General features: G+C 71.3%; 4 protein-coding genes across 4 annotated transcripts; 1 reads left to right on the top strand and 3 right to left on the bottom strand.

The window, feature by feature from the left end:
• Positions 1–301: 301 nt before the first annotated feature.
• On the bottom strand, positions 302–7,894 carry AURANDRAFT_61394 (hypothetical protein; the record flags this gene model as incomplete). Its single annotated transcript, XM_009034917.1, has 9 exons — positions 302–1,985; positions 2,073–2,588; positions 2,693–2,727; positions 2,867–3,195; positions 4,489–4,493; positions 4,564–5,063; positions 5,412–5,547; positions 5,757–7,223; positions 7,410–7,894. The coding sequence occupies 9 exons, from the start codon at positions 7,892–7,894 to the stop codon at positions 302–304; spliced, it is 5,157 nt and encodes a 1,718-aa protein (XP_009033165.1).
• A 2,189-nt stretch (positions 7,895–10,083) lies between these two features.
• On the bottom strand, positions 10,084–14,545 carry AURANDRAFT_61393 (hypothetical protein; the record flags this gene model as incomplete). The annotated part of the gene is made up of 2 exons (XM_009034916.1): positions 10,084–11,501; positions 13,012–14,545. The coding sequence occupies 2 exons, from the start codon at positions 14,543–14,545 to the stop codon at positions 10,084–10,086; spliced, it is 2,952 nt and encodes a 983-aa protein (XP_009033164.1).
• Positions 14,546–14,977: 432 nt separating this feature from the next.
• AURANDRAFT_61392 (hypothetical protein) lies at positions 14,978–17,531 on the top strand (the record flags this gene model as incomplete). The annotated part of the gene is made up of 2 exons (XM_009035041.1): positions 14,978–15,729; positions 15,830–17,531. 2 exons carry the CDS (start codon positions 14,978–14,980, stop codon positions 17,529–17,531), a joined length of 2,454 nt encoding a protein of 817 aa, XP_009033289.1.
• A 971-nt stretch (positions 17,532–18,502) lies between these two features.
• AURANDRAFT_70740 (hypothetical protein) lies at positions 18,503–22,844 on the bottom strand (the record flags this gene model as incomplete). The annotated part of the gene is made up of 3 exons (XM_009034915.1): positions 18,503–19,743; positions 20,047–20,086; positions 20,664–22,844. 3 exons carry the CDS (start codon positions 22,842–22,844, stop codon positions 18,503–18,505), a joined length of 3,462 nt encoding a protein of 1,153 aa, XP_009033163.1.
• Positions 22,845–23,579: the final 735 nt, after the last annotated feature.

Genomic DNA, 23,579 nt, shown 5'->3' with positions numbered 1-23,579 from the left:
CGCCGGCCGCCGCGCCGCCGCCGCCCGTGACGTGGCACGCCGCGCCCCTCAAGCTGCCGCCGCCGCCGGCCCGGGGCCCGCCGCCGACCTTCGGCGCCGCGCCCCGGGGCCTGGACACCGTCGTCGACTTCGGGCTGCCGCCGGGCGGCGCCGTGGCCATCCCGGGCCTCGCGATCGCCGCCGCGGCCGCCGCGCCGCCCGAGCTGCCCTTCGGCCACCTGCCCATCCACGAGCCCGACGCGCTGCCCAAGCCCCGGGACGCGTTCGACGCGTAGCGACGTGTTTATTCGACGCGAGTTTGTTATTCCGAGGCCTCCGCGAAGCGCGGCGCGAGCGGGAGCGCGCCGTCGAGGCGCTCGAGCACGAGGCGGAAGCGCTCGCGGTCGACGTCGCAGGCGAGGTCCGCGCCCAGTCGAACATTGACCTCGAAGATGCAGAGCGACCCGTCGCGGCGCTCCTTGTAGTTGAAGTTGCAGATGCCCGAGAAGCCCGCGAGCATCTTCGACATGACGGCCAGGTGCGCGTCGGGCACCGCGCTGTCGCACTCGCGCAGCTCCTTGCGCTCCCAGACGCGGTGGGGCCAGCAGTACAAATCGTGGTTGTAGGTGTAGGCCGTGCGGACGACGTCGAGGATCTCCGCGTCCTTGACGAGGAGCGACGTCGAGTATTCGACGCAGCCCGGCAGGTGCTCCTGGCAGAGGAACTTGTCGCCGATATGGTCCTCGTCGATGCGGAACTCGTCGAAGATGGCCGGCACGTCGCGGGGCGTCTTGGCCAGGCGCACGGTCTTGCCGTACTCGCCCGTCGGGAGCTTGACGACGCACGGGTACCGCGCGGCGTCCATGGCCTCGTAGTGCGCGGGCAGGAACTCGAGGAGCCCCAGGCGCTCCGCGCGGCCCCGCAACCGCACCTTGTTGTCCAGCTCCTCGATGACGTCCGCGTCGCAGGTCAACACTCTCCAGCCCGCGCCCTCGAGGCGCGCGCGCTGCTTCGCGATGGCGATCGCCGCGCCGCCGACCGTGGGCACGAGCCAGCAGCCGACCTCCGGCGGGTCGAGCCAGTGGCGCGCCTTGGCGTCGTTGTCCCAGAGCTCGGAGCCGAACTGGGTCGCGGCCTCCGTCTCGTCGCAGCGCACGTAGTTGACGTGGCCCAGGTTGTCGCCCGCGATGGCCTCGCCCATGGGCCAGCCCCACTCGCCGATGGCCGACGGCGTGAAGGCGAAGCGCGCCGCGCAGGTCCGCGCGGGCGTCAGCTCGAAGGGCAGGACGTCGCCCGCGGACAGGCGCCGGTCCGGGTGCGCGCCGACGACGGCGTCGAGCGACGTCGCCTCCCAGGCCTTCGCGGGCCGCAGCCGGTCCGGCTTGGCCTCGGCCTCCCGGGGGAAGCGCGGCGACGCCGCGGCGATCTGGAGCCAGGCCTCGCCGGCGCCGCTCTGGAAGAACCAGTGGGCCCGCTCCTGCGCCGCGAGCCGGAGCCACCGCGCGCCGTCGGTCCGGTTCTCCGGGTGGTCCCCGAGCACCGCCGCGCCGCGCTCCACGAAGCCCAGGGGCCGGCCCCGCGCCGACGGCGCGTCGACGACCGTGCAGGCCTCCGCGAGGATCCACCACGCCGCGCCGAGGGGGCGCACGACGCCCGCGACCGCCGCGGCCGACTCGAGGCGCGCGTAGCACGTGTGGCTCGCGTCCCGGTGGGGCAGGCCCTCGCCCTTGAGGCACTTGAGCGTGAGCCAGCCGTCGAGGGGCTCGTAGACGTGCATGCGCACCTTCTCCGAGTCGTCCTCGACGAGGCTCTCGCTCCGGTCGCAGAGGACCGTCGTCCCGCCCTCGAGGATGCAGATCTCCTCGCTCGCGATGAGCACGGCCTGGCGCAGCACGGCGCCCTTCTTCTTCACGACGTACTGCCGCGGCGAGGGGAAGAGCACCATGGGTGCCGTCCCACTTTCTGGTCGAGTTAGGCCACTACGATGTCGACGTCTTCTTCCAAGCCTGCTTGAGCAGCCCTCATCCCCACAATAAATTCAACATTATGAAAATTGAACTTGTGTTGCACCTCGACCGATTATCGCGTCCTACATGAGCGCGCACGCGTCCTTCGTGACCTTGCCCTCCTCGTTCTGCTTGATGAAGTCCTTGACGCCGTTGGGCTGGCGCATGCGCTCGGGGTAGTTGAGGAGCTCGGGCTTGCCGCGGTAGGCCGGGATCGTGTAGGGGTAGGTGGGCACGAGCTCGTCGCCGTTGAGCTCGCAGGTCAGGACGTAGCGGTAGCCCGCCGGCGTCATGAGGCCGTTGCAGACGTCGAGGTCGCCGCTCCCCGCGACGAACGTGGGGTGGCCGAGGTGGCCCGCGGCGCCGGTGTAGCTGCTCTTGGCGAAGACGACCTCGCCGTCCTTCTCGATGAGGGGCCCGTGGATGGGGAAGCCGTCGAAGGCGACGCCGCAGGCCGCCGACGGCGTGCCCGCGGCGATGGCGTCGCGCAGCGCGCCGGCGAGCTCCGCGTTCGCGCCGTAGAGCGACGGCGCGACGACGTCCGCGGCCTGCAGGCCGAGCGCGGACGCGCCCTGGACGCAGCGCGGGAACTGGTGGTAGTGGCTGCGCGCGGGGGGGGACGGATGAGTACAGGACGCCGCGATGAACGGCGCGGGCGGACGCGCTATCGGCTCCCGCCGTCCGGGTGGCCGCAGCAGTTGTCGAACGCCTCGAGGTCGATGCCGTCCTCGCCGTCGGTGGCCTGGGCAGGACAAGAGAGATTCAACGTCTCTTCAACGTGAGTGTTCCGCGCGCGCGCGTCCCGGGAAAAGTATCCACGCTTCGAGACCGTTCCAAGAGATGATCGCTCGTCCAAAAATCAGCCAAAACGAGTGGAAAACGGCCGAGATATGAGGCTTTGAAGTTTGGAATTTCGCTCTCTTGTCCTCGCCGTCGGTGGCGAAGGCGTTGTAGATGGGCACGCCGTTCGCCGCGACGGCCATGGGGCCCATGGGCGTGGGCATGGGCCGCTCGCCCGCCGGCGGGTCGTAGGGCTTGGGCTCCAGCGGCAGCACGAACTTGTAGTTCTGCTCGCCGATGACGTTCGGATTCTTGTCGAGGCGCCCGTTCTTGGACCGCACCTTGTACCACTTGCCCTCGGCCGTGACGCCCCAGTCGCCGGCCTTGGCCTCGCTCTCCGTCTTCGGCATGTAGCCGGGCACGCCGTTGCCTACGATCGTTCGATGGCTTCGGCGCGTCTCCGCGTTCGCCGCCCCGGCGCGCGCTCTCGACGAGGAGGTAGGGCGTCGGCCTCTCGCAGACCTTGAGCTTGACGCTCGCGTGGAGGTCGGCCTTCTTCTTGTCCTTGGTCATGCCGGGGATGGCGAGCGTTGTGGACCTGCGCGCGGGTCGGGTCCGCGGCGGTGGTTCAGCGGGGCGCGGGCAGCCCACGGATCGAGTTCCGAGAGGATGCCCGCCGTGGGCCATTTCTTCGCGTCGGCCGGCGTCAGCGCGCGCCACGTGAGGTGACCGATGGCCGGCTCGTACTTGGCGTTGGGCGGGCCGCTCATCCTTCTCTCTGTGCGACGAAGCCTCTCTCGATGGATGGGAATGGCCGCGCCGATCGAGGGCTGCCCAGTAAACTTTTGGCAAAGATGCCGCTTGCGTGCATTATTCAGCGATCGAGGAAGGAAGCATGGCATCGATGGTCGACGCCAGCGGAGCACCGATCGACGAGGACGACGCGTCCAGCAGCGACGGCGAGCCGGAGATCGGCCTGGAAGGCCTGCGGCCCGAGGCGCTGGCGGCGCTGCTCGAGGTGCGCAGCGCCCGCGAGGACGCCGTCGCGCTCGAGGCCGAGGCCACGGACGGCGCCGTCGCCGAGGACTTTGGCCTGTCCCAGTTCTGGTACAGCGACGCCTGCAGCGACGCGCTGGCCCGGGCCTGCGCCGCGGGCGCGCGCGGCGGCCGCGTCGCCGTCGTGAGCTGCCCCTCGGTGCACCGCGCGCTCTGCCGCGCGGGCGACGAGCGTTCCGTGCTCTTCGAGTTCGACGAGCGCTGCGGCGCGCACCTGCCCGCGGGGCGCTTCGCGAAGTACGACTTCAACGCCGACTTCCGCGCGACGATCCCCGCGGCGTTCGAGTCGCAGTTCGACTTCGTCGTCCTCGACCCGCCCTACGTGTCCCGCGACGCCGTCGACGCGTTCTGGGCCTTCGCGACCTGGCTCGCGCGCGACGCCGCCGCGCCGCCGCGGGCGCTCTTCCTCACGTCCGTCGTGAACCGGGACTGGCTCCTCGAGACGCCGGCCTTCGGGGGCCTCCGGCTGACGGCCTTCGACCTCGAGTTCACGTCGAAGCTCGCGACGCCCCTGCGCGCGTTCACGAACGCCGCCGAGTTCGCGAGCGAAGCCGGCGGCTTCGCGGCCGACGACGACTAGAACTTATTCTCTTTCAGTAGCCCGCCGATCTCCGTCGCCGCGAGGTCGAGGCCGAGGCGGCGCCAGTCCGCGAGGAGCGCGTCGTACTCGTCCTGCGTCGGGATGTAGTGGCCGCTGTGGGGGCTCAGCTTCGTGACGACGCCGCCCCGGACCTCGACGGACCCGGCGAAGCGGCAGCAGTGGCCCCGCGTCAACGAGCTGTGGTGGAACGCGCCGCTGACCTTGCGCGCGGCGTACATGTGGCCGAAGTGGTCGACGACGAAGATGCCGCTGCGCGCGCGGTCCGCGACGCGCGGCAGCGGCCGCTTCCGCCCCGGCGACCCCGCGAGGCCGTCGTCGTGGTCCAGCGCTCGCGCGACGGCGCCCCACGTCGCCTCCGGGAGCTCCGACGGCAGCCCGTAGCGCGCCTCCGCCGCGTCGCGGACCTTGAACGCGTCCCAGAGGCGGTCGTACTCGTGGAGCTCGTCGTCGGAGGGCTTCGCCTGGCTGCGCAGCGCGTGGTAGGGATCTCGAAGCTTCCTCAGGCAGCCCTCGGCGACGAGCGGCGCGAGGATGCGTTCGCGGTCCTCGCGCGACACGGTGTCGACGCCGGCGGCCGCGGCCGCGGCCGCGGCCTCGCGCGCCGCGTCGACGAGCCTCTCGCGCCGCGCGGACCGCACGAGCTGCGCGTCGACGAGGGCGGCGGCCGCCGCGGCCCGGAGCGTCGGCGCCGCCGCCGCGGCGCCGTCGTGCAGGTCCACGGGCTCGCCGTCCGCGAGCCAGACGAGGAGGCCGTCGCGGATCTCGACCTCGAAGAGCCGGAGCTCGTCGCGCGTCAGGTAGAGCACCTCGCATTCCTCGAGGAAACGGCGCGGGCAGTCGGGCAGGTCCACGAGGCAGCCGCGGCCCTCGTCGAGCCACATGAAGAAGGACATGCGCGTGCGGCTCGTCTCCCAGCGCTGCCAGTACGGGTAGAGGATCGAGCCGTAGCGGTGCTTCTCGTCGAGCACCTCGAGCCACTGCTTGGGCACCACGCCCATCATGAACGTGCCGGCGTGCGGCACGCGCTCCTGCGCGTGCTGCCGCGCCTTGTCCGTCTGCTTGAGCAGCTGTTTCACGCGCGCGTCGTCGTCGCGCGGTCCGTCGTTGCGCGTGACGTAGAAGCCGCTGCACGCGATGGCGGCCGGGCGCAGCGCGCGGCGGAGCATCGTTCAGTGCAGTGGACGCGCAGGCACGAGCTGGCCCATGCCCTGCTCCGCGCTCTGCTGGCCTCAGCTAATGAAGCGCAGTGCGCGGCGGAGCATGCTCGAGCTGCTCCCGCGGATTCAACAACACCGAGCTGCTCCGTCGGATTCAACAACATCACAAACCCTTACCCCGTCGGCTCCTGCTCGATGGGCAGCACGGGTGTCTTCTCGGACCGCGCGGAGAGCGACGACGCGACGGACGCGGCGTCGCCGTCCTCGAGCTGGGGCCGCGGCGAGCCGCCGCGCTTTTTCGAGCTCTTCGAGCCCTTGGAGGCGACGGAGCCCGCGTCCGCGAGGGCCCGCTCGGCGCCCGCGGCGACGCCGGCCTCGAGCGCGTTCGCGGGCGCGACCTTGGCCGGGAGCGCGGCGCTCGCGGCCGCGTAGTAGGTCTCGCGGCGGCGCTTCGACTCGAGGCGCTTCGCGCGCTTCTCCTCGCGGAACTTGCGGACGTAGTCCTGCTCCGCGGCGACGAGCTCGCGCTCCTTGGGCGGCATGGGCCGCGTGAGCGCCTCGAAGGCGTTCTGCGACCGGAGCGCCGGGTCCGCGACGTAGATCTTCGTCGGCACGGGCGGGTCGCGCTCGACGTACTCGGACTCGTCGGCGACGAAGGTCCGGAGGCACACGGGGCCCGGCCCGCGCCGCCGCCGGAGCACGCACCTATAGAAGAAGTGGAGCAGCGCGTCGCCGCAGTGCAGCGTGCCCTTGCCCAGGCACTTGAGGAGCGCGAGCACGTGGCGGCCCGCGATCGTGCCCGTCGCCTTGCACGCGCGGCCCGCGTAGAGGCGCGCGCAGCCCGCGCGCGTCTGCTCCGAGCCCGGCCGCTTGCGGAAGGTGTGCGCGACGAAGCCCTGGCCCGAGACGAACTTGCCGCGCGCGCGGATGCGCGCGAGGAGCACGGGGTCGGGCATGGGCGCGCCGTAGAGCGAGCAATAGAAGCACTGCGTGGGCATGAAGATGAGCTTCGAGCCGCAGGTCGGGCAGGGCGTGTCCCGCGCGCAGCGCACGAGGAGCGCGCCGACGACGCAGGCCAGCAGCACGGCGCAGACGACGAAGGGCAGCCCGTGCGCGCCCGCGAGCCAGTTGTAGGGCCGCGGGTCCTTGTTGCCCTTCATGACGATGCGCTGGAAGAACTTGTCGCCGGCGCGCAAAGTCTCCGTCTCGTAGGTCTTGACGTGGCAGCCCGTCACGGACCGCCAGTAGGAGCCGTCGTTCTCCGTGAGCTCCTCGACGTAGACCGTGAGCTCGTAGCCCTGGAGGTACCAGCTCCTGCCGTCCTCGCGCTCGCGCGCGGACCGGTAGCGGCAGCTCTGCTCGTCGACGCGGCTCCGCACGCCGTCCAAGTAGTCGTTGCGCGCGTTCGTGTCCGGGTGGGGCCCCGTGCCGCCGCGCTGGGAGCCGGGGATCTCGCAGACGCACGAGCTGTTGTCCGCGGAGCAGCTCCCGTAGTCGCCGTCGGCCTGCTTCGACGTGCACGATAGAGGCCGGCCGTCCATCTCGTACTCGCCGAAGATGCCCTCGTACTCGCAGCCGATGCGGCCCATGGCGCAGCGCACCATCTTGTCGTCCTTCTCGTCGCGGTTCCGCGCGAACCGGAACCTGTGTGGAAATCAACCACTGAACTTCAGAACTCTCTAGCTCGGTCAAATCGAAGTCGATTCGGCTGATTTTTGGACGAATCGATTGCTCTCGTTCAGTTCTCGAAGCACGGCCAGAGAGTCTGGTCCAAACCGTTCAATTACGCTCACATTGAATCCGGGTTGAAGATTTGATTTCCACACAGACCGGAACTCGTAGCCGTAGTAGCCCGTGTCGAACTTCGTGCGGACCGTCGCGTCGACGGCGCAGTCGAAGTTCCACTCCTCGTGGATGCGCTCGTTGGGCTCGTCGTAGAGCTGGCTGCAGCACTGGAGGCAGAGCACGTCCGACTCGCCGCGCGGGCTCATGTTCCAGCCCTCGGTCTTCTCGTAGTACCAGACGCCGGGCGGCACCTCCTCGCCGTCGTCGTCGAGGAGGTTGCACTTCGTCGTCACCTCCTCGATGAGGCCCATGTAGCACGTCGCCCGCACGTTCTCCGGGTTCGGCGCCACGCTCTCCTGCTGGATCGTGCCCAAGATGTCCATGGACTCCACGGCCTGGAGGCGCCGGTCGACGCGCGCGACGCTGCCGCCCAGCGCCCGGAGCTGCGCCGGCAGCGCGATGGGCAGGCCGCCCACCACGACGGCGGCGGCGCCCAGGGCCGCCGCGGCGCGCGCGCCGACAACGACCATGCGACGGCCGAGGGGCAGCGCCTCGAGTGAGCGGCACTTTCAGTGCACATTGAGGCCTTGTGGCAATCGAGCTCGAGCCGGGGCCGGCGTTCGCTCGGCGCCTCGTGCACCACCACCACCGCCTCGCGCACCTTCGCGCGCTGCAACAATATCACTGATGGACGAGTCGCAGCTGCGGCGCGCCGCGCCGACGGCCGTCGCGTCGTCGAAGACGCGCCTGGGCAAGCGCCTGCGCTGGACGAAGATGCGCTACGGCTACGAGGTCGCCATCGGGCCGAACACGCACCGCGTCGACGTGACCGTGAGCCTCGTCTCCGGGAAGCGGTCGCTCGTCATCGACGGCGAGACCGTCGACGCCTTCAAGAGCCGCCACTCCACCACCGTCCCGGGCGCGCACAACCTCGACGTCCGCGTCAAGGGCGCGTTCTCCCGCGCCAAGCTCGTCGTCGACGGCACGAAGTTCAAGGCCCTCGCCGCCGGCGCCGCGCGGCAACCGGAGACGGCGCCGGCGGCCGCGGCCGTCGCGCCGCTCGCGCTCGCCGGCCGCGGCCGCCTCCTCGCGGACGCCGCGGGCAGGACCCGCGTCGCCGAGGCCGCGCCGGCGACGCACCGCGAACGGACGCTCGCGCTCGTCCACGCCGCCTCGAGCGACGGCTACGACCTCGGCCGCGCCCTCGACGCCGTGCCCGCGGACGCGGCGGCGGTCGTCGCGGTGGAGGCCGACGACGGCGCGGTCTTCGGGTGCTTCCTGTCGCACGTGCCCCGGAAGCGCGACACGCGGGCGGACCCGACGGCGGCCGTGTTCCGCCTCGGGCCGTCGGGCGGCGCCTGGATTTCCAACGACAAAGCCGCGGACGCCGCGTTCGTCGTCGCCGCGCGGACGGACGCGTTCCTCGGCGTGGGCCTCGAGGCCGCGTCCGCGGGCGCCGCGCTCCGCCTCGACGCGAGCCTCACGGCCGCGTCGTCGGACCCGTCGCCCCTCTTCGGCAGCCCGCGGCTCCACGGCGGCGGCGGCGACGCCGTCGCCGACGTGGAGATCTACGCGCTGCGGCCGCATCGGTAATTTAGAAGCCTCCCTCGGGCCAGAGGAAGCTCGCGAGATGCGCCGCGGCATCGGTGGGAAGGGGCGCGCACTTGGTGACGAGGCCATCGGCCGGCAGGGGCGCGCACTTGGTGACGAGGCCGACGACGACGCGCCGATGCGCGAGGACGAACGCGGGCCAGCCGCCCGCCTTTTCGACCGCGGCAATCAGATCGAGATTGGCACGGCTCCAGTTGCGGCGGGGTCCTTTACGATCTTGACGTGCCATATCGATGTCAGCGCCCGCTCGGAGTAAAAGTTTGACCAGCCTGGGAGTCCTTTCCATGGCCAGAGAGAATGGCGTGTACCCGATCCCGCAACGTTCATTGACGCGTGCGCCTGCTTGGATCAGCATCTGGACACACGCCGCACTTTCTTTTTTTTTCAGCGTACACGCCTCATGCAGTGGAGCATCACCCCACCCGCAAGCATTTATCTTCGACGAGTTCGGGTCGGCGCCCACGTCGAGCAAGCGACGGACAAGAAACTTGTCAGCTTTGAGCGCCGCGCAATGAAGCGGCGTTAGCCCCCGATAGTCAGCGATGTTGGGGTCGGCTCCGTTCTCCAACAAGAGTTCTATCGCTTCGGCGTGGCGCTCTTCTGGGACGCCATGACGCTCGTCTCCTTTCCATTTCACCGCTTCCTGCAAAGCGGTTCCTTCAATATGTTGGCGCACGATCACATCGACCCCACTCTCAATGAGCGCCCGTAGCGATTCGACATCGCCGATATGGGCGGCCCGAAATAAGCGCTCTGCGTCGTTCTCCATCGCCTCCTCCACACATTACTAAGAAATTGACCAAAAAAACAAGCAATTTCGAGCAAATTTAGGCCATTTTCGTGAGAATAATGACCTCAAAACGTGAAATGCATTTTTTTCATACATTTGCACGAGAAAACACGTTTGCTGAAAGATGATGAGTTTCGTCAAAAACTGTCACACCAAAACTATCGAACGCACTCTTTTCAAAGTCCTTCACGTAAAAAAACCTTCTCCATTATTTTGCCTTGGGTAATTTTTCAGCGATTGCCGCCCCCGTGTCTCGGGCCGAGAGCGCCCCGAGGCTTGGGTCGCCACACCACACCCCTGGAAGCCGGCAACTGTTTTTTATTTCTTCTTCGGGTCCTCCTCCGCCTCCTCCTCGTCGATGACGAAGGTGGCCTGGAAGGCGAGGTAGCCGCGGAGGGCCTTGGCGAGCGCGTGGCGGTTGACGTCGGAGTGGAGCTTGCCGTCGTAGTCCGCGGCGGCGGCGCGCGCGACGCGGGACGTGATGGCCTTGACGAAGTTGCGCGCGGCGTCCGGGTCGATGGTCGCGAGCGTCGGGAGCTTGGTCACGATCGCGGCCTTGTGGGGCGCGTCGGAGCCGTCGACGAAGGCCTCGATGGTGATCTCGACGTTCTCGCCCTTGGTGGCGGCCTCGATGGTGAGGGACGTCGTCGCGCAGGCGCGGCCCTCGCGGTCGACGAGCTGGAGGTGGTCGCGCTTCACCGCGAGGCGGATCTCCGGCAGCTCGCGGTCGAGCGCGTCCGCGTCGCTCACCTTGTCCGGGGGCTTGATGGGGAAGCGCCCCGGCCGGAAGACGTAGGTGCCGTCGGACGCGTCGAGGTCCGGCGGCTCCACGGTGAAGCCGTCGGACGACTCGGCCGCGTCGGCGGGCTTCTCCGTCTTCGCGAGGAGCGTGCTCCGCTCGCGCGCGCGGTCCTCGCGGTCCTTGGCGCCGCTCATCTTGAAGGTCGACCGCTTGCCGCCGGGCGACCGCGGCGCGCCGGACCCGCCGCCGGCGTCGAGGGGGCCGCCGCGGCGCTGGGACTTGCCGCCGCGCGCGGCCGCGTCGCGCGGCGCGGACCGCGCGGTGGGCTGGCGCGGCGCGCCGCCGCCGTAGGAGCCCGCGGACGAGCAGTTCGAGGAGCCGAGGCTCGCGTCGTCGAGCTGGGACTGGGCCGTGCCCGCCGTCGCGGAGTCGCCGTCGCCGCCGGACCGCCCGGACCGGCGGTAGCCCGCGAGCTTCTGGCTCGACCGCCGGCTCGCGCGGCGCACGGCCTCGGCGCAGCGCGAGTCCTCCTCGGCGGACGCGCGCGCGGAAGCCTCCGCCGCCGACGCCTCCGTGGCGCTGTACTCGGACCGGAGCTGCGAGAGCGTCTCGAGCGCCTTCCGCTCCTCCTCGTCGTCGTTGCGGTGGTAGGGCACCTTGACGAGGCGCTTCATGATGGTCTCCTGGTGGCTCCGGTCCTTGGCCCAGACCTTGGTCTGGTACGTGGGCTTGGCCGCGTGGATGCGGTCGAGGATCGCCGCGTTCTCGCTGTCGATGCGCTGGAGGTGCCGCTTCCGCCCGATGGAGTTGAGCGACTTGGAGAGCTGGAAGGGCCCCGCCGCCGCGCCGAGGCTCGGCGTCGTGATGATGGACGCCATCTTCCGCAGCAGGAGCGTGTTGTCCTTGCGGATCTCCTCGAAGCGGTTCTCCTGGAGCTGCTTCGACTTGAGCTTCACCTTCAGGTGCGTCATGCGCATCGTGCCCGGCTCCGAACCTGCGCGGCGCGCGCGGCGTGAGCATAACGAAGGAGACGGCCGGCGCCGTCCGGCGGCGGTCTCCGCGGGACGGCGCGCCGACATGCGCGCGAAATAGAGCGACGCCGGCGGGAACAGTCGAGGCCCTTCCTGTCGCTCCCGGGCCGCCGCTGCTTGATCTTGCCCAGCGCCTGCTGGTGCGCCGCGTAGAGCCGATCCGACGACGAGAGCTGCGCCGAAGGCATGGCTGCCGGCGCGGGCCCCGCGCCGCGGCGCGCGCTCTCTGGGGGCTGGGGTGGAGTGCGCTCTAGCTCGCGTTGATGGCGCTCGGTCGGCAGCCCTGGATATGCTCCGTATAGTGCAGTTGTGATTGACGCGATTCGACGCGAAGGCTGCCCGGCCCCGACTCGCGAGTTCTGCCGTCGCGACGTCGCGCGACTCCGGTAAAAAAATGCGCGCCTGTCTCGTCCTCCTCGCGGCCACGCATGCAACGGCCTGCAGCAACGCGGCCATGGAGGACGCCTTCGGGCTGTCGATCCGCACGGAGGACCTGGGCGACGTCGACTACGAGTTCGTGCTCGTGACGCAGCCGCGCGGGCGCGCCACGGTCGACGGCGAAAAGAGCAAGTACGGCTTCGTGGGCTTCCTCGGGCTAAAGGGCGCCTTCCCCATGGCGCTGAACGCGTCGCAGGGGCTCAAGGCGGGCATGAACGAGGCGGGGCTGAGCTGCGACAAGCAGACGCTGAAGCCGGAGACGCGCTTCGCGCCGGCGGGGACGGCCCGCGACCTCGACGCGGCGCTGCTCTGCCGCTGGGCGCTCGAGTCCTTCGGCTCCGTCGCCGAGGTCGAGGCCGCGATCCCCACGGTGAACGTCGTCGTCGCGAAGCACGACCCGGAGTTCCTCGACGGCCACTACGCGTTCCACGACCGCGACGGCCGCGGCGCCGTCGTCGAGTTCGTCGCCGGGGCCGCGAACGTCTACCGCGACGACAACGACGGCGAAAATAGCTTCGGCATCATGACGAACGAGCCCGAATGGCCCTGGCAGGTCCAGAACGTCAAACACGCCCAGTGGAAGCTCGGGCGCAAGGACACGCCGGCGCTGTCGATCCCCGGCGATTTTTACCCGGACGCGCGCTTCCTGCGGCTCTGGCTCCACAAGTCGACGATGGTGCCGCGCGCGACGACGTACCGCCAGGCCGTCGCCGACGCCGTCGCCGTGCTCAACACGGTCACAGTGCCCCGCGGATTTCAACCAGGCAAGGACGCGACGCGCGGCCGGACGCACTGGGGCGTCGTCTGGGATCACAAGAACAAAGTCGTCTACTGGCGGAGCGAGTCGAACATGCAGCTCCAGCGCCTGCGCTTGGAGGACGCGGACCTCGGCGTCGGCGGCGCGCGGCGCCACGTGCCCGTCGAAAGCGCGAAGCTCCCCTTCTTCGCGGACGCTTCCGCGCAGCTCCTCGCGTAACTCTTCAAGTTAGACGACGCCCGCGCTCGCTAGACCGCGCCCTTGAGCGTCTCCCTCACGGAGGACGATGTTGGAGAGCATGCTCGGCTCCTGGCCGAAGAAGTACTTTTCGCCGCCGCTGAGCATCTTCGCGGACCGGTCCATCTTCGCGAGGTCGACGGCGACTTCCGACGACGCGATGAGGTCCGCGGCCTGCTTGGCGCCCTCGGCGCGCGTGCGCTCGGCCTCGGCGTCGGCGCGCGCGTGGACGAGCTTCGCGTTGGCCTCGCCCTCGGCCGCGATCTTGCAGCGCGACGCCTCGGCCTCGGCGGCGATGGAGATCGCGCGGGCCTGGCCGCGCGCCGCGGTCTCGGCCTGGAGCGCCTCCGCGGACGCGACGGCGCCCGACGCGAGCGCGCGCGTGAGCGCCTGGTCGCAGGGCGTCGCGGAGATGATGTTGATGGACATGATCTCGACGCCGTAGGTCCGCGTGACCTTGTTCGCGTGCTCGACGGCCGACGACATCTTCTCCTCGTCGTACAAAGGGTTGTCGTTGAAGGCCGGCGGCGTCTCCTCGTCAGCGACGGGCACCGCCTCGGCGAGGGGCGGCGCCTCGCGCGACGCCTGGGCCGCGGCGGCGACGTGGAAGCTGTTCGAGTAGTTCACCGACCCGATGAAGCCCGCCAGCGACGCGATGGCCTGCTTGAGCACGTCGCGGCGGAGCTTCGAGATGTCCGCGGAGACCGTGCCCGTGCCGGACGAGTTCATGGTCTCCGCGGCCATCGTCGCGGCGACCCTCACTTCCTTGATGCGCCAGTTCACAGTACTCGTCACGGTCATGTTGATGTTGTCCGCGGACGTCGCCTCGATGCGCTCGAGCTCGTCGGTCTGGATCTTGAGGGTCATGAACTTCTCGAAGCGCCAGTTCTTGTGGCTGAGGAAGTGCGTGAAGCCCCCGTCGAGGATGTGCTGGCGCCCGTTGTTTTGGGTCACCGCCGCGTAGCCCTCGTCGACCGTGACCAAGGTGTAGGGCCCGAAGTGGCAGAGGTGGTCGTCGAGGGGCTTCGATTCGACGAACTCGAGCGACTCGGACGTCCAGACGTGGATGCCCGGCGGCAGGAGCACGGGCTGGCCGTTGTCGCGCGCGTAGCCGAGGTAGCCCTGCTCGACGACGACGATCGTCCGGTTGCCGTGCTGGATGAGGCCGCGCAGGGGCTTCGTGCCGACGCTGCGGATGAAGATGGACTGGATGTTGTGCATGCCCGGCTGGGCGAAGAGGTAGCGGTTCTCGCCGTCCATCAACAGCCCGACGTGGCCCGCGGGCACGAAGAGCTCCATGTGCGTCGCGTGGTAGAGGCAGCAGCCGAGGCCCGGGAGGCAGAAGTAGCCGTGCGCGCAGCGCGCCGCGAGGTTCGACGCCTTGTTTGCGCGGGCAACGACGTCCGTGCCCGTGAATATGTCCTCGACGCTCGAGCGCCGGTACTTGGTCTCGAGCACGTTGGCGTCCTTGAGGGCTTTGTACGCCGGGGTGTCTTCGTAAAACGAGTGATCCTCCTGGTCCGGGGCGTCGCGGGACATCTCCTCGAGGAGCGGGCTCTGCGGATCCATCTTCATCTCCAGCGTGTGTGTGTGTGCGTGTTGTGTGTGCTTTGGGCAGCGTCGGGAGAGCTTTTGGAGAATGCTCGCAGCTTGTGCAGCAAGCCGCGTTTACTAGGAATTCCTAATCCTGCACGTTTCCTTCATTACGGCCATCTTACCCCCGGCCAGAGATTCAAACGCGTGATGGTGCCCAAGTTCTTTGAGTTTTGACGAACGAGAAGGCAATAACACCGCACCATGTCCGCCGGCGACAACTCCTTCGAGCTGTCGTCGGACGAGGAGGACGACATCCTCGGCACGCTGCGCCAGCAGACGGCGGAGAGCCGGAGCTCGGGGGGCCGGAGCTCGACGTCCTACGACCCCTACGGCGCGGACACGAACTCGAGCTCGAGCGCGGCCTTCGGGCGCGCGCCGGGCACGACGTCGACGAGCGGCGACTTCGGCGCCATGCGCGACGCGTTCCGCGAGGCGGGCCTCGAGGACGCCGCGGCGCCGGCGCCGGGCGCGTCGGCCGACGACTCGTTGGTGGTGGACTTCGGCGCGGGCCTGCCGCCGCCGGGCCAGTCCCTGGAGCAGGCCGACCGCGACGACGGCGTCGTCGTGGCGTCGCGCGACGGCCTCGACGGGACGGCGGAGGTCGAGTTCGGCACGATGCGCGGCGACGGCGCGGTCCCGCGCGCCGCGGCGCCGTCGCCCGGCGGCGAGTCCGCGGGGAGCGGCGGCCCCGCGCGGAGCCGCGAGGGCCCGGGCTTCGGCGTGCCGCAGCCCCTCGCGTCGCCCGCGTCGCCGGAGCAGCCGGGCGGCCTGCCGACGGACGCGACGTCGGTCTACTCGCCGCCCGGCGAGTCCGAGGCCGCGAGCCCGCTCCCCGCGGCGCGCCTCGGCGGCGCGTCGGGCCCGTCGCCGCGCGACGACGTCGTCGCGAGCCCCGCGTGCGCGAAGCTCTCCTACGGCGACATGGACCCCTGGCTCCGGGAGTCGAAGGCCGCCGAGTCGTCGCCGCGCGGCCGCGCGTCGCCGTCCGCGTCCGCCGCGGCCTTCGCGGCGCTGGCGGCGGCGGAGAGCGACGACGACGCGCCGCCGTCGCCGCCCGCGCGGCGGAGCGCCGGCCGGCCCGACTCGGGCGAGCTGCCGCGGCCGCGCGACGAGGCCGAGCGGCTGATCGCGGAGCTCCAACGCGACAACGAGCGCCTGAGCGCGTCCCTCAAGGCCGCCTACGAGCGCGCCGAGGCCCAGGAGCGCGCCGCCGAGGAGGAGAGGGCGACCCTGACCGCGCGGATCCGCGAGGCCGAGACGGAGGCCGAGCCCCGGCGGCGGCGGGCCGGACGCGAGCCGCCTGCGCGCGTCCCTCGCCGTCGCCGCGGAGCGCGACGCCCTCGCCGAGGAGCTCGCGGCCGTCCGGCGCGCCGCGCGCGACGACGCCGCGGAGCTCAAGGCCCGCGTCGCCGCGGCGCAACAGGCCGCGGACGCCGCCGCGGCGCGCGCGGCCGCGCCCCCGGCGGCGGCGCTCCCCGGCGGCGACGGCCGCGCCGAGGCCCTCGAGGCGCAGCTCGCGGCCGCCGGCGAGCGGCTCGCGTGGTTCGCGGAGAACCAGCGCCTCGTCGACGAGCACGTCGACGTCGTCCGGCGCCAGGAGCGCGAGCTCGCGGACCTGCGCCGGGCCGTCGACGGCAAGCTCGCGCCGGGCGACCTGCGGGCGAAGCTCGCGGACGCGGAGCGGCGCGCGGCGGACGCGGAGCGCGCGCTCGAGGCCCGCGAGCCGCCGCCGCGGCTCACGAAGCCGCGGACGTCCGTCGAGGTCGCCAAGGTCGAGCTCGAGGCGCGGTGCGGCGCCCTGGAGAAGGAGCTCGACGCGCAGCGCGACGAGCACGAGCTCCGCGTGCGGTCCCTGCGCCAGGAGTTCGAGAAGCTCCGCGCCGCGCACGACCGGAAGCTGCTCGAGGTCAAGGCCGACCAGCTCCGGCGGTCCCGCGACGCGGGCGCGTCGCGGGAGACGGCGCGGTCGACGGACGTCGCCTTCGGGCGGAGCTCGGGCAAGTCGGAGGACCAGGCGAAGGCGCGGGACCTCCGGGAGGCGCGCGACCGCGTCGCGTACCTCGAGATGGCCCTGGGCGACGTCACGTCGCGCCTGGGCGCCGCGGAGAAGCGCCTCGCCGACGGCGCGGGCCCGGCGTCGCCGCGCCGGTCGTCGCCCCTGCGCCGGTCCGCGCTCACGGCGTCCGTCGACTCCGTGCCGCCGCCGTCCGCGCCGCCGCCGCCGTCGCCGAGCCGCGGCGACGCGCCCATGACGGCCGACGCGCTGCGCATCCGGTCCCTCGAGGTCGAGCTCGAGCGCGAGCGCGAGATCAACCGCGTGCTCGGCGCCGCGCGCGACGCGCCCGAGGAGAAGGCCGAGGCCTTGGAAAAGGACGTCGCGGGCCTCCGCGCGGACCTCGACCGGGCGCACGCGGCCGCGGGCGCGGCGGAGGCGACGCGCCTCGACCTCGAGGCGCGCCTCGCCGCCGCCGACGCCGCCGCGGCGCCGCGCGTCGACCCGGCGGCGCACGCGGCGGAGACCGCGCGGCTCCGGAAGCTCCTGGAGAGCGCGACGCGCGAGCTCGCGGCCGCGCGCGAGACCGCGCGCCTCGCCGCCGACGACGCCGCGCGCCTCGAGCGCCTCGACGCGCTCCGCAAGCCCGAGACGCCCACGAAGGTCGCCGTCGCCGCGCTCGCGGCGCAGGTCGAGGACCTCGAGGCGCGCGCGAAGCGGCGCCAGGACGACGTCGCGCGCTGCGTCCACGACGCCAAGGTCGCCGCGCGCATGGAGCTCGCCCGCGCCGCCGCGCGCCACGCCGAGGAGCTCCACGCCAAGGACAACCAGCTCCAGCGCTTCAAGTTCGAGCTCGACGGGCTCCTCGACGCGCTCAAGGCCGAGATCGCCAACACCGCGGCCGGCAACACGACGAAGCACGACAAGACCGCCCAGGCGTACCGCGCCTACGCGAAAGAGACCGCGGAGTAAGGGTGCGGGAAAGCACGGCTCGTTGACTTCAACTTTAACGCGTTGGGCATCTTGCTTGGGCTGCTGCATTGGACATTCGATGGAGCTTCCTCCTACGGCATGCAAAGTGGCGCCGGTCGAGTCGGCGCCGGTCGAGGCGTTTGTGGTCGGGCAGGTTCTGGAGCCCCAGTCGTTTCCCGTGACGGTGCCGGCCGGCGCGGGGCCGGGGACGCAACTGCATGTGACGGCCCCGAATGGGGTGATGATGGCAGTGCAAGTCCCGGAAGGGGTAACTGCCGGCGGGACCTTTCACGTTGGGATGCCGACGCAGCCTCAAATGGCTTGGGGGGCGCAGAACATGGCGCCGCAGCCGCAAATGATGGCCCATCACATGGCGGGCGCGCAGTACGGCGGGAACCAAGTCGCGCCGATGCCGATGGGGGGAATCGCGCCGGCCCCGCTGGCCGGCGGCGTGCGGATCGTGGGCAGCGGCCGGCTCGTCTATGACCTCGACGTGATCACATGCTGCGGGGGCGGCCGGGGCGTCGACGCCGTCGTCGTGAATGACCTGCCGCCCGAAATACAAGCGGCCGGCGTGTCCTTGGATCAGTGGAGGTCGTGGATGGAGTCGCTGCGCTGGATCCAAAACAACAAACAACCCAAGGGCGGGTTCACCGTCTGGTTATGTTGTATCGCCTGCCCCATCCTCACCGGTTCCTGCTGGCTTGTCCTCTGCCCGCTGTCGAGCGCCGAAATGGGCACGTGTCTGCCCTGCTGCTGGGGCACCTACCACGCCGCGATGCACCAATGGCTCGCGGACGTGAACCAAACGCTCGAGCCCAAGGGCATCAAAGCCCGGTTCCTCAATTACAAGCACCCCGAGGCCATGGCGTATCGGCCGAGAACGCCCGCCTCGTACGGCAGAGCCGCGCAAACCGACCTTATTACGCTCCAATTCGCGTTCGGAGGGCGACCTGGGAACCTAGATAACGTTACTTCTTCCCGCGGGCGGCGTTCTTCTTCGCCGTGTTGGCGCGCTGCTTGGCGAGGATGGACGACCGGTAGGGGTCGTAGTTCGACGGCTTCGACGGCTGGGCGTTCGCCGGGTCGTAGTCCGCGAGGAGCGCCTTGGCCTTGGCCATGAGCTGGGCCTCCTCGTCGGAGACGACGAGGGGCGGCGGCGGCGCCGGCGGCGCGCTCTTCGGCGGCGCCGACGCCGCGCGGGGCAGGGACGCCTCGAGGTCGTCGGTGATCTTCGTGGCCGCCTCGCACATCGCGCGCGCGCGGCGGAGGAGCGGGTCGTCTTTGAGGCAGCGCTGCTCGAAGCGGTCCGCGGCCGGCAGAAAGGCCGCGTAGGGGTTCTCGAAGGCGCTGGGGTCGCGGCGCATGCCGCTCTTGGCGAAGCCGAGGCGGCTCCGCGCGTTCGCGAGGTCGCGGCGCGTCGACACCGCGAGCTGCCGCTCCTCGCGGAGCGCGCGCGCGCGGTCCGCGGCGGCGGCGACGGACTGGTCGCGGCGCTTCGACGCCTCGTCCCGCAAAGCGTCGAGGGCCGCGCCGGCCTGCATGCGCTGGAGCTCCGCGGCGCGGCTGTCGGCGCGCCGCTCCGTCCGCATGTGCTCCGCGGCGGCCTCGCGGCGCTTCCGCGCGGCGACGGCCGCCGCGCGCCGGCGCAGCTCGTCGGGGCTCGTCGCGTCGCCGGCGACGGCGCAGGCGATGGCCGCGTTCATCGCCGCCGCGGCCGTCGCGGCCGCGTCGACGGACGAGCCGCCCGCGCGGACGTGCGCGAGGGCCAGCGACTCGAGGTCGATGCTGTCGAGGGCCGCGGCGACGGAGCTCAGCTTCGACGCGCGCTTGAGCAGCGCCGACTCGGCGCCGCCGGACCGCTCCTTCTGCGGGCTCGCGCACCGCGGGCCCCTCGCGATCGTCGCGGGCCGCTTCTCCCGGGGCGGGCCGGCGATGCGCCGCTTCGGCGCGCCGGGCGGCGTCGCGCTCCAGGGCTCCGGCGCCGGCGCCGCCGGCGCGGCCGCGGCCGGCGCGCCGCGCGCCGCCTTGCCCCGGCCCTTGCCCTCGGCGCTCGCCGGGACGCGGGGCAGCCCGCGGCCGCCGGACGGCGTCGGCGCCCGCACGGGCGACACGGGCCGCGCGCAGAGGGGCTGCATCGACGGGTCCGGCTTCGGCTGGAGCGGGCCGAAGATGTCGTCCAGGTAGCCGCCCATCGTGTCGCGCCGCTGCCCTGGCGGGGAAATAACGAGTATGGCCAAAAAAACGTCAAGTGACCAAAGTTTACCTTCGGGGCAGCCTCCTCCCATGGGATGGTGGGAGATCCGAGCATGGAAATGACAGCGAGACGCAGCGTCGTGGACGAGGACGGGGAGGCGCTCCTCGGCGCGGATGCGGCCACCGACGAGCCCGGGACGCCGCGCGGCGCGACCCGCCGCCGCGCCGGCTGGTGGCCCCGGTGCGCCGGCGCCGTCGTCGCATTGGGCCTGGCGGCCTACGCCGCGGGATCGCGCAACTGGATCGTCGCCGACGAGACCGTCAGCTTCAAGAACGACGGCGAGGCGCACGAGCTGCGCCTGCGCGTGGGCCTCGACGCGGTGTCGTACGCGCACGTCACGCGGAAGCGGTTCAACGTCGTCGGCGAGACGGACGTCGACGCGCGCGCGGCCGCGCTCTGCGGCGACGAGGCCGACGAGAGGAACTACGGCCTCGCGCCGGCGGCGGGCTTCTGCGACGACATCGCCCGCGCGCGGACCGCCGCGCGCGCCGCGGTCCTCGCGCTCGCCGCGGCCGCCGCGGCCGTCGCCGCGGCCGCCGCCGTCGCCGCGACCGCGACCGCGACGACCGCGGCGACCGTCGCGGTCGCGCGGCGGCGCGCGGCGACCGTCGCGCTCGTCGCGGCCCTCGCCGCGACGGTCGCCGCGGAGGCGGCGTGGCAAGCCGCGGGCGCCGCGCGGCGGACGTGCGTGCTCCGCGACGCCGAGACGGCCGCGAAGCTCGTCGACGGCGTCGACGTCGGCACGATGCTGTGCCGGGGCCTGCGCCTCGGCGCGGCGCCCTACGTCCTCGCGCTGGCGCCGGCCGCCGTCGTCGCGCTCGCGGCCTATCCCCAGTAACGGCTTACTCGCGCTCGTCCGTGTTGGGCAGCGCGACGCCGTGCTTGCCGAAGTAGTCCTTGAGGGCCGCCTGGATCTCCTCGTTGGACTTGGCGTCCTTCTTCATCTGGGCCGCGAGGGCCGCGGCGCCCTTGGTGACGGGGTCGCCCTGGATCTGCATGGACTCCGTGAGCCGGCGCGTGATCTCGTCCTGGGGCACGCCCGCGTCGCGCATGCGCTGGACCTCCTCGGCCATCTTGAACTGGGACTCCGTGCGGCAGGCCTGCTTGATGTCGGACTTGATCTGGGGCGCCTTCGCGGCCGCGGGCGGCGGCTTCGGCGGCCGCGGCGCGTCGCCGAGCTTCGACTTGGACGACGGCTTGCCGAAGAAGCCGCCCTTGAGCTTGGACGCGGGCTTGCCCGACGGCGGCGGCGGCTTGGGCTTCTTGGGGATGTCCACGGGGATGTCGCACATCTGGCCCGTCGCCGCGAGCGCGGGCTCGAGGAGCTTCTTGACGCGCTCGCGGATGTAGTCCTCGACCTCGCTCTCCGGGTCGTTGCGCTTGCGCATCTTGGTGACGTTCTCCACGAGCCAGTCGCGCTCCTCCTCGCAGGGCGCGCACGCGCCCGCGATGAACTCGAAGCGGAGCTTCTTCCGCGCGTCGGAGCCGTGCGCGAGCTTCGCGTCGTCCGCGGCCTTGCGCGCGTCCTCCTGGGCCTTTTTGAGCACGTCGCGCTTCTCGGATTTCGCCTCCGCGGCGGCCTCGCGGCAGAGGACGTCGCCGCGGATCTCCTCGAAGGCGAGGTCGAGCGCCTCGTCGTCGAACTCGTGCTGGCGCCGCACGAGGTCGTTGATGAACTCGCGCTCGTCGGGGGCCATGCAGTGCTGGACGCGCTTGATCTCCTCCTCGCGGGCCTTCTCGTAGACCTCGCGGATGCGGACCTTGGACGCGCCCGTGACGTGGAGCGCCTGGAGCGTCGCGCGCGCGAGCGGCGAGATCTTGTTCATCATCTCGTCGATCTGGTTCGAGTCCTTCTCCGCTTCTAAACTTTCGGCGTGGAGCCCGTCGTACATCTCCTTGGCGTCGCGCTCGTTCATCTCCGCGAGGTTGATGTGGTGCGCGCGCTGGTCGCGGCCCGTGCGGTCGGACCGCGCCTCGGCGCGCGTGGTGCGCATCTCCTCCTCGGGGTAGAGCTCCTTGCCCTTGTAGGGCACCTTCTCCGGGGGCGGCGGCTTGGGCTTGGTGATGTCGACGCCCTTCTTCAGCTCGCGGAGCTCGGCCTCGAGGTCCGACTCGCCGGGCTTCCGCTTCGGCCGGACCATGCGCCGCTTCTCCTCCTCCGTGCGCTTCGGCGGCTCGTAGAGGGGCCGCGTGTCGCCGGCGCGGCGCACGTGGGTCACGGGGTAGGGGTGGGGCGCCTTGACGGGCGGGCTCCGGATGTAGTCCGGCTCCTCCTCGCACAAGGACGCGTAGTTGGCCAAAAACCCGCCCCACTCCTTGCGCTGCTTCGACTCGCGCTTCCGCAGGAAGTCGGCGAGCTTGCGCGCCTCGCGGTACTGGCCCTGGCCGCAGTCCGCGTCGGCGCAGACGGCGTTGAGCTGCTTGAACGCGCCCGCGAGGTCCGACTTGCCGTCGCGCGCCTTCGCGAGGCGGAACCGCGCCTTGTTGCGCTGCACGGCCGTGACGCCGTCGGAGCCGAGGACGCGCGTGCAGACGTGCTCCGCGAGGTCCCAGTCCTTGAGCTTGACGGCGGCGGCGGCGATGTTGAGGTGCGCGAGGCGCCGCAGGTCCGTCACGCGCGCGACCAAGGCCCAGTCGTCGTGGTTCGCGGCGTCGTCCAAGTCGAAGTCGACGATGGCGATGGCGTCGACGCCCCGGGGCAGGTCCGGCGACGCGGGCGTGATGGACTTGGGGAACTGGCCCGTCTTCCGGCGCAGGAGCCAGCACGCGCCGAGGTACTCCTTCAGGGCCTTGCCGTTGTCGCCGGCCGCGAACGCGTCGTTGCCGCGCGCCTTGAAGAGGAGGCTGTGCTCGATGCGCCGGTCCAGCGTCAGCAGGCTGAGGCCGCCCCGCGCCTCGTCGGCCTGCTCCTCCATGCGGCAGCCCTGGTCGTACTGCTGGTGCCGGTTCTTGGGCTGCACGCCGTCCTTGCTCTGGATCTTCTCGAGGTTCACGCTCTCGCCGGGCTTCAGGATCTCCGCGCCCGTCTGCTTGCAGATGTCCTCGAGCTCCGACATGAGCTTCGGCGACGGCTTGGGCCCGGGCGGGCCGCCATCGCGGGCGGACCGCCGACTCATCACAGACTTCTGTGTGTGCAAGGGGTAATAAATAGTCTAGATTTATATCCCCTTGGTGTGTGGTGGGCTGGGAGGGAAACGAGATGTTGTTGAACGCTCGAAGCAGCTCATGTTGAGCTGGATCGCGAGCTCCACTTAGTTCGCCGCCAGCCTCGCGGCGCGCTGCGGCACAGCCATGTCGTGGCCGGCAGGATGGTCCCACAGCAAAAGTGCCGACCACATGGCGCAGCCCACGACGCGCCTGCGCCCGATCGAAACGGTGACGCCGGCGTGGTCCGCGCCGACGCACGTCTCGCTGCTGGTGCGACCGCCGGCGCCGCCGGCGCCCGCAGCGCTCCCGGCCGTGCTCGAGGCGCGGCCGCGGTGCACGGCCGACGACGCGCTGGCGCTCTTCGCGAAGCACTGGGATTCGGCGCCGGCGACCGTCGCCGCGCTGCCGTCCTACGACGACCAGAACTGGCTGCTCACGCTCGCGTCGAAGAAGCTCGTGCTGAAGATCGCCGCCGCGGGCGCCGAGTGCCGCGGCGGCGCCACGGAGGCCGAGACTTTGGCGTACCTGCGCTGCGAGCACGCGATGATGGCCGCGGTCGCGGCCGCGGGCGTCGGCTGCCCCCGCGCGGTGCCGTCGAAAACCGGCGACGCCGTCGTGGCCTTTTCGAGCCGGGGCGTGGCCTG

This window comes from Aureococcus anophagefferens (genome assembly GCF_000186865.1).
Source record: "Aureococcus anophagefferens unplaced genomic scaffold AURANscaffold_2, whole genome shotgun sequence".
Taxonomy (NCBI): Eukaryota; class Pelagophyceae; order Pelagomonadales; family Pelagomonadaceae; genus Aureococcus; species Aureococcus anophagefferens.
This window is presented reverse-complemented; position numbering and strand designations above follow the sequence as displayed.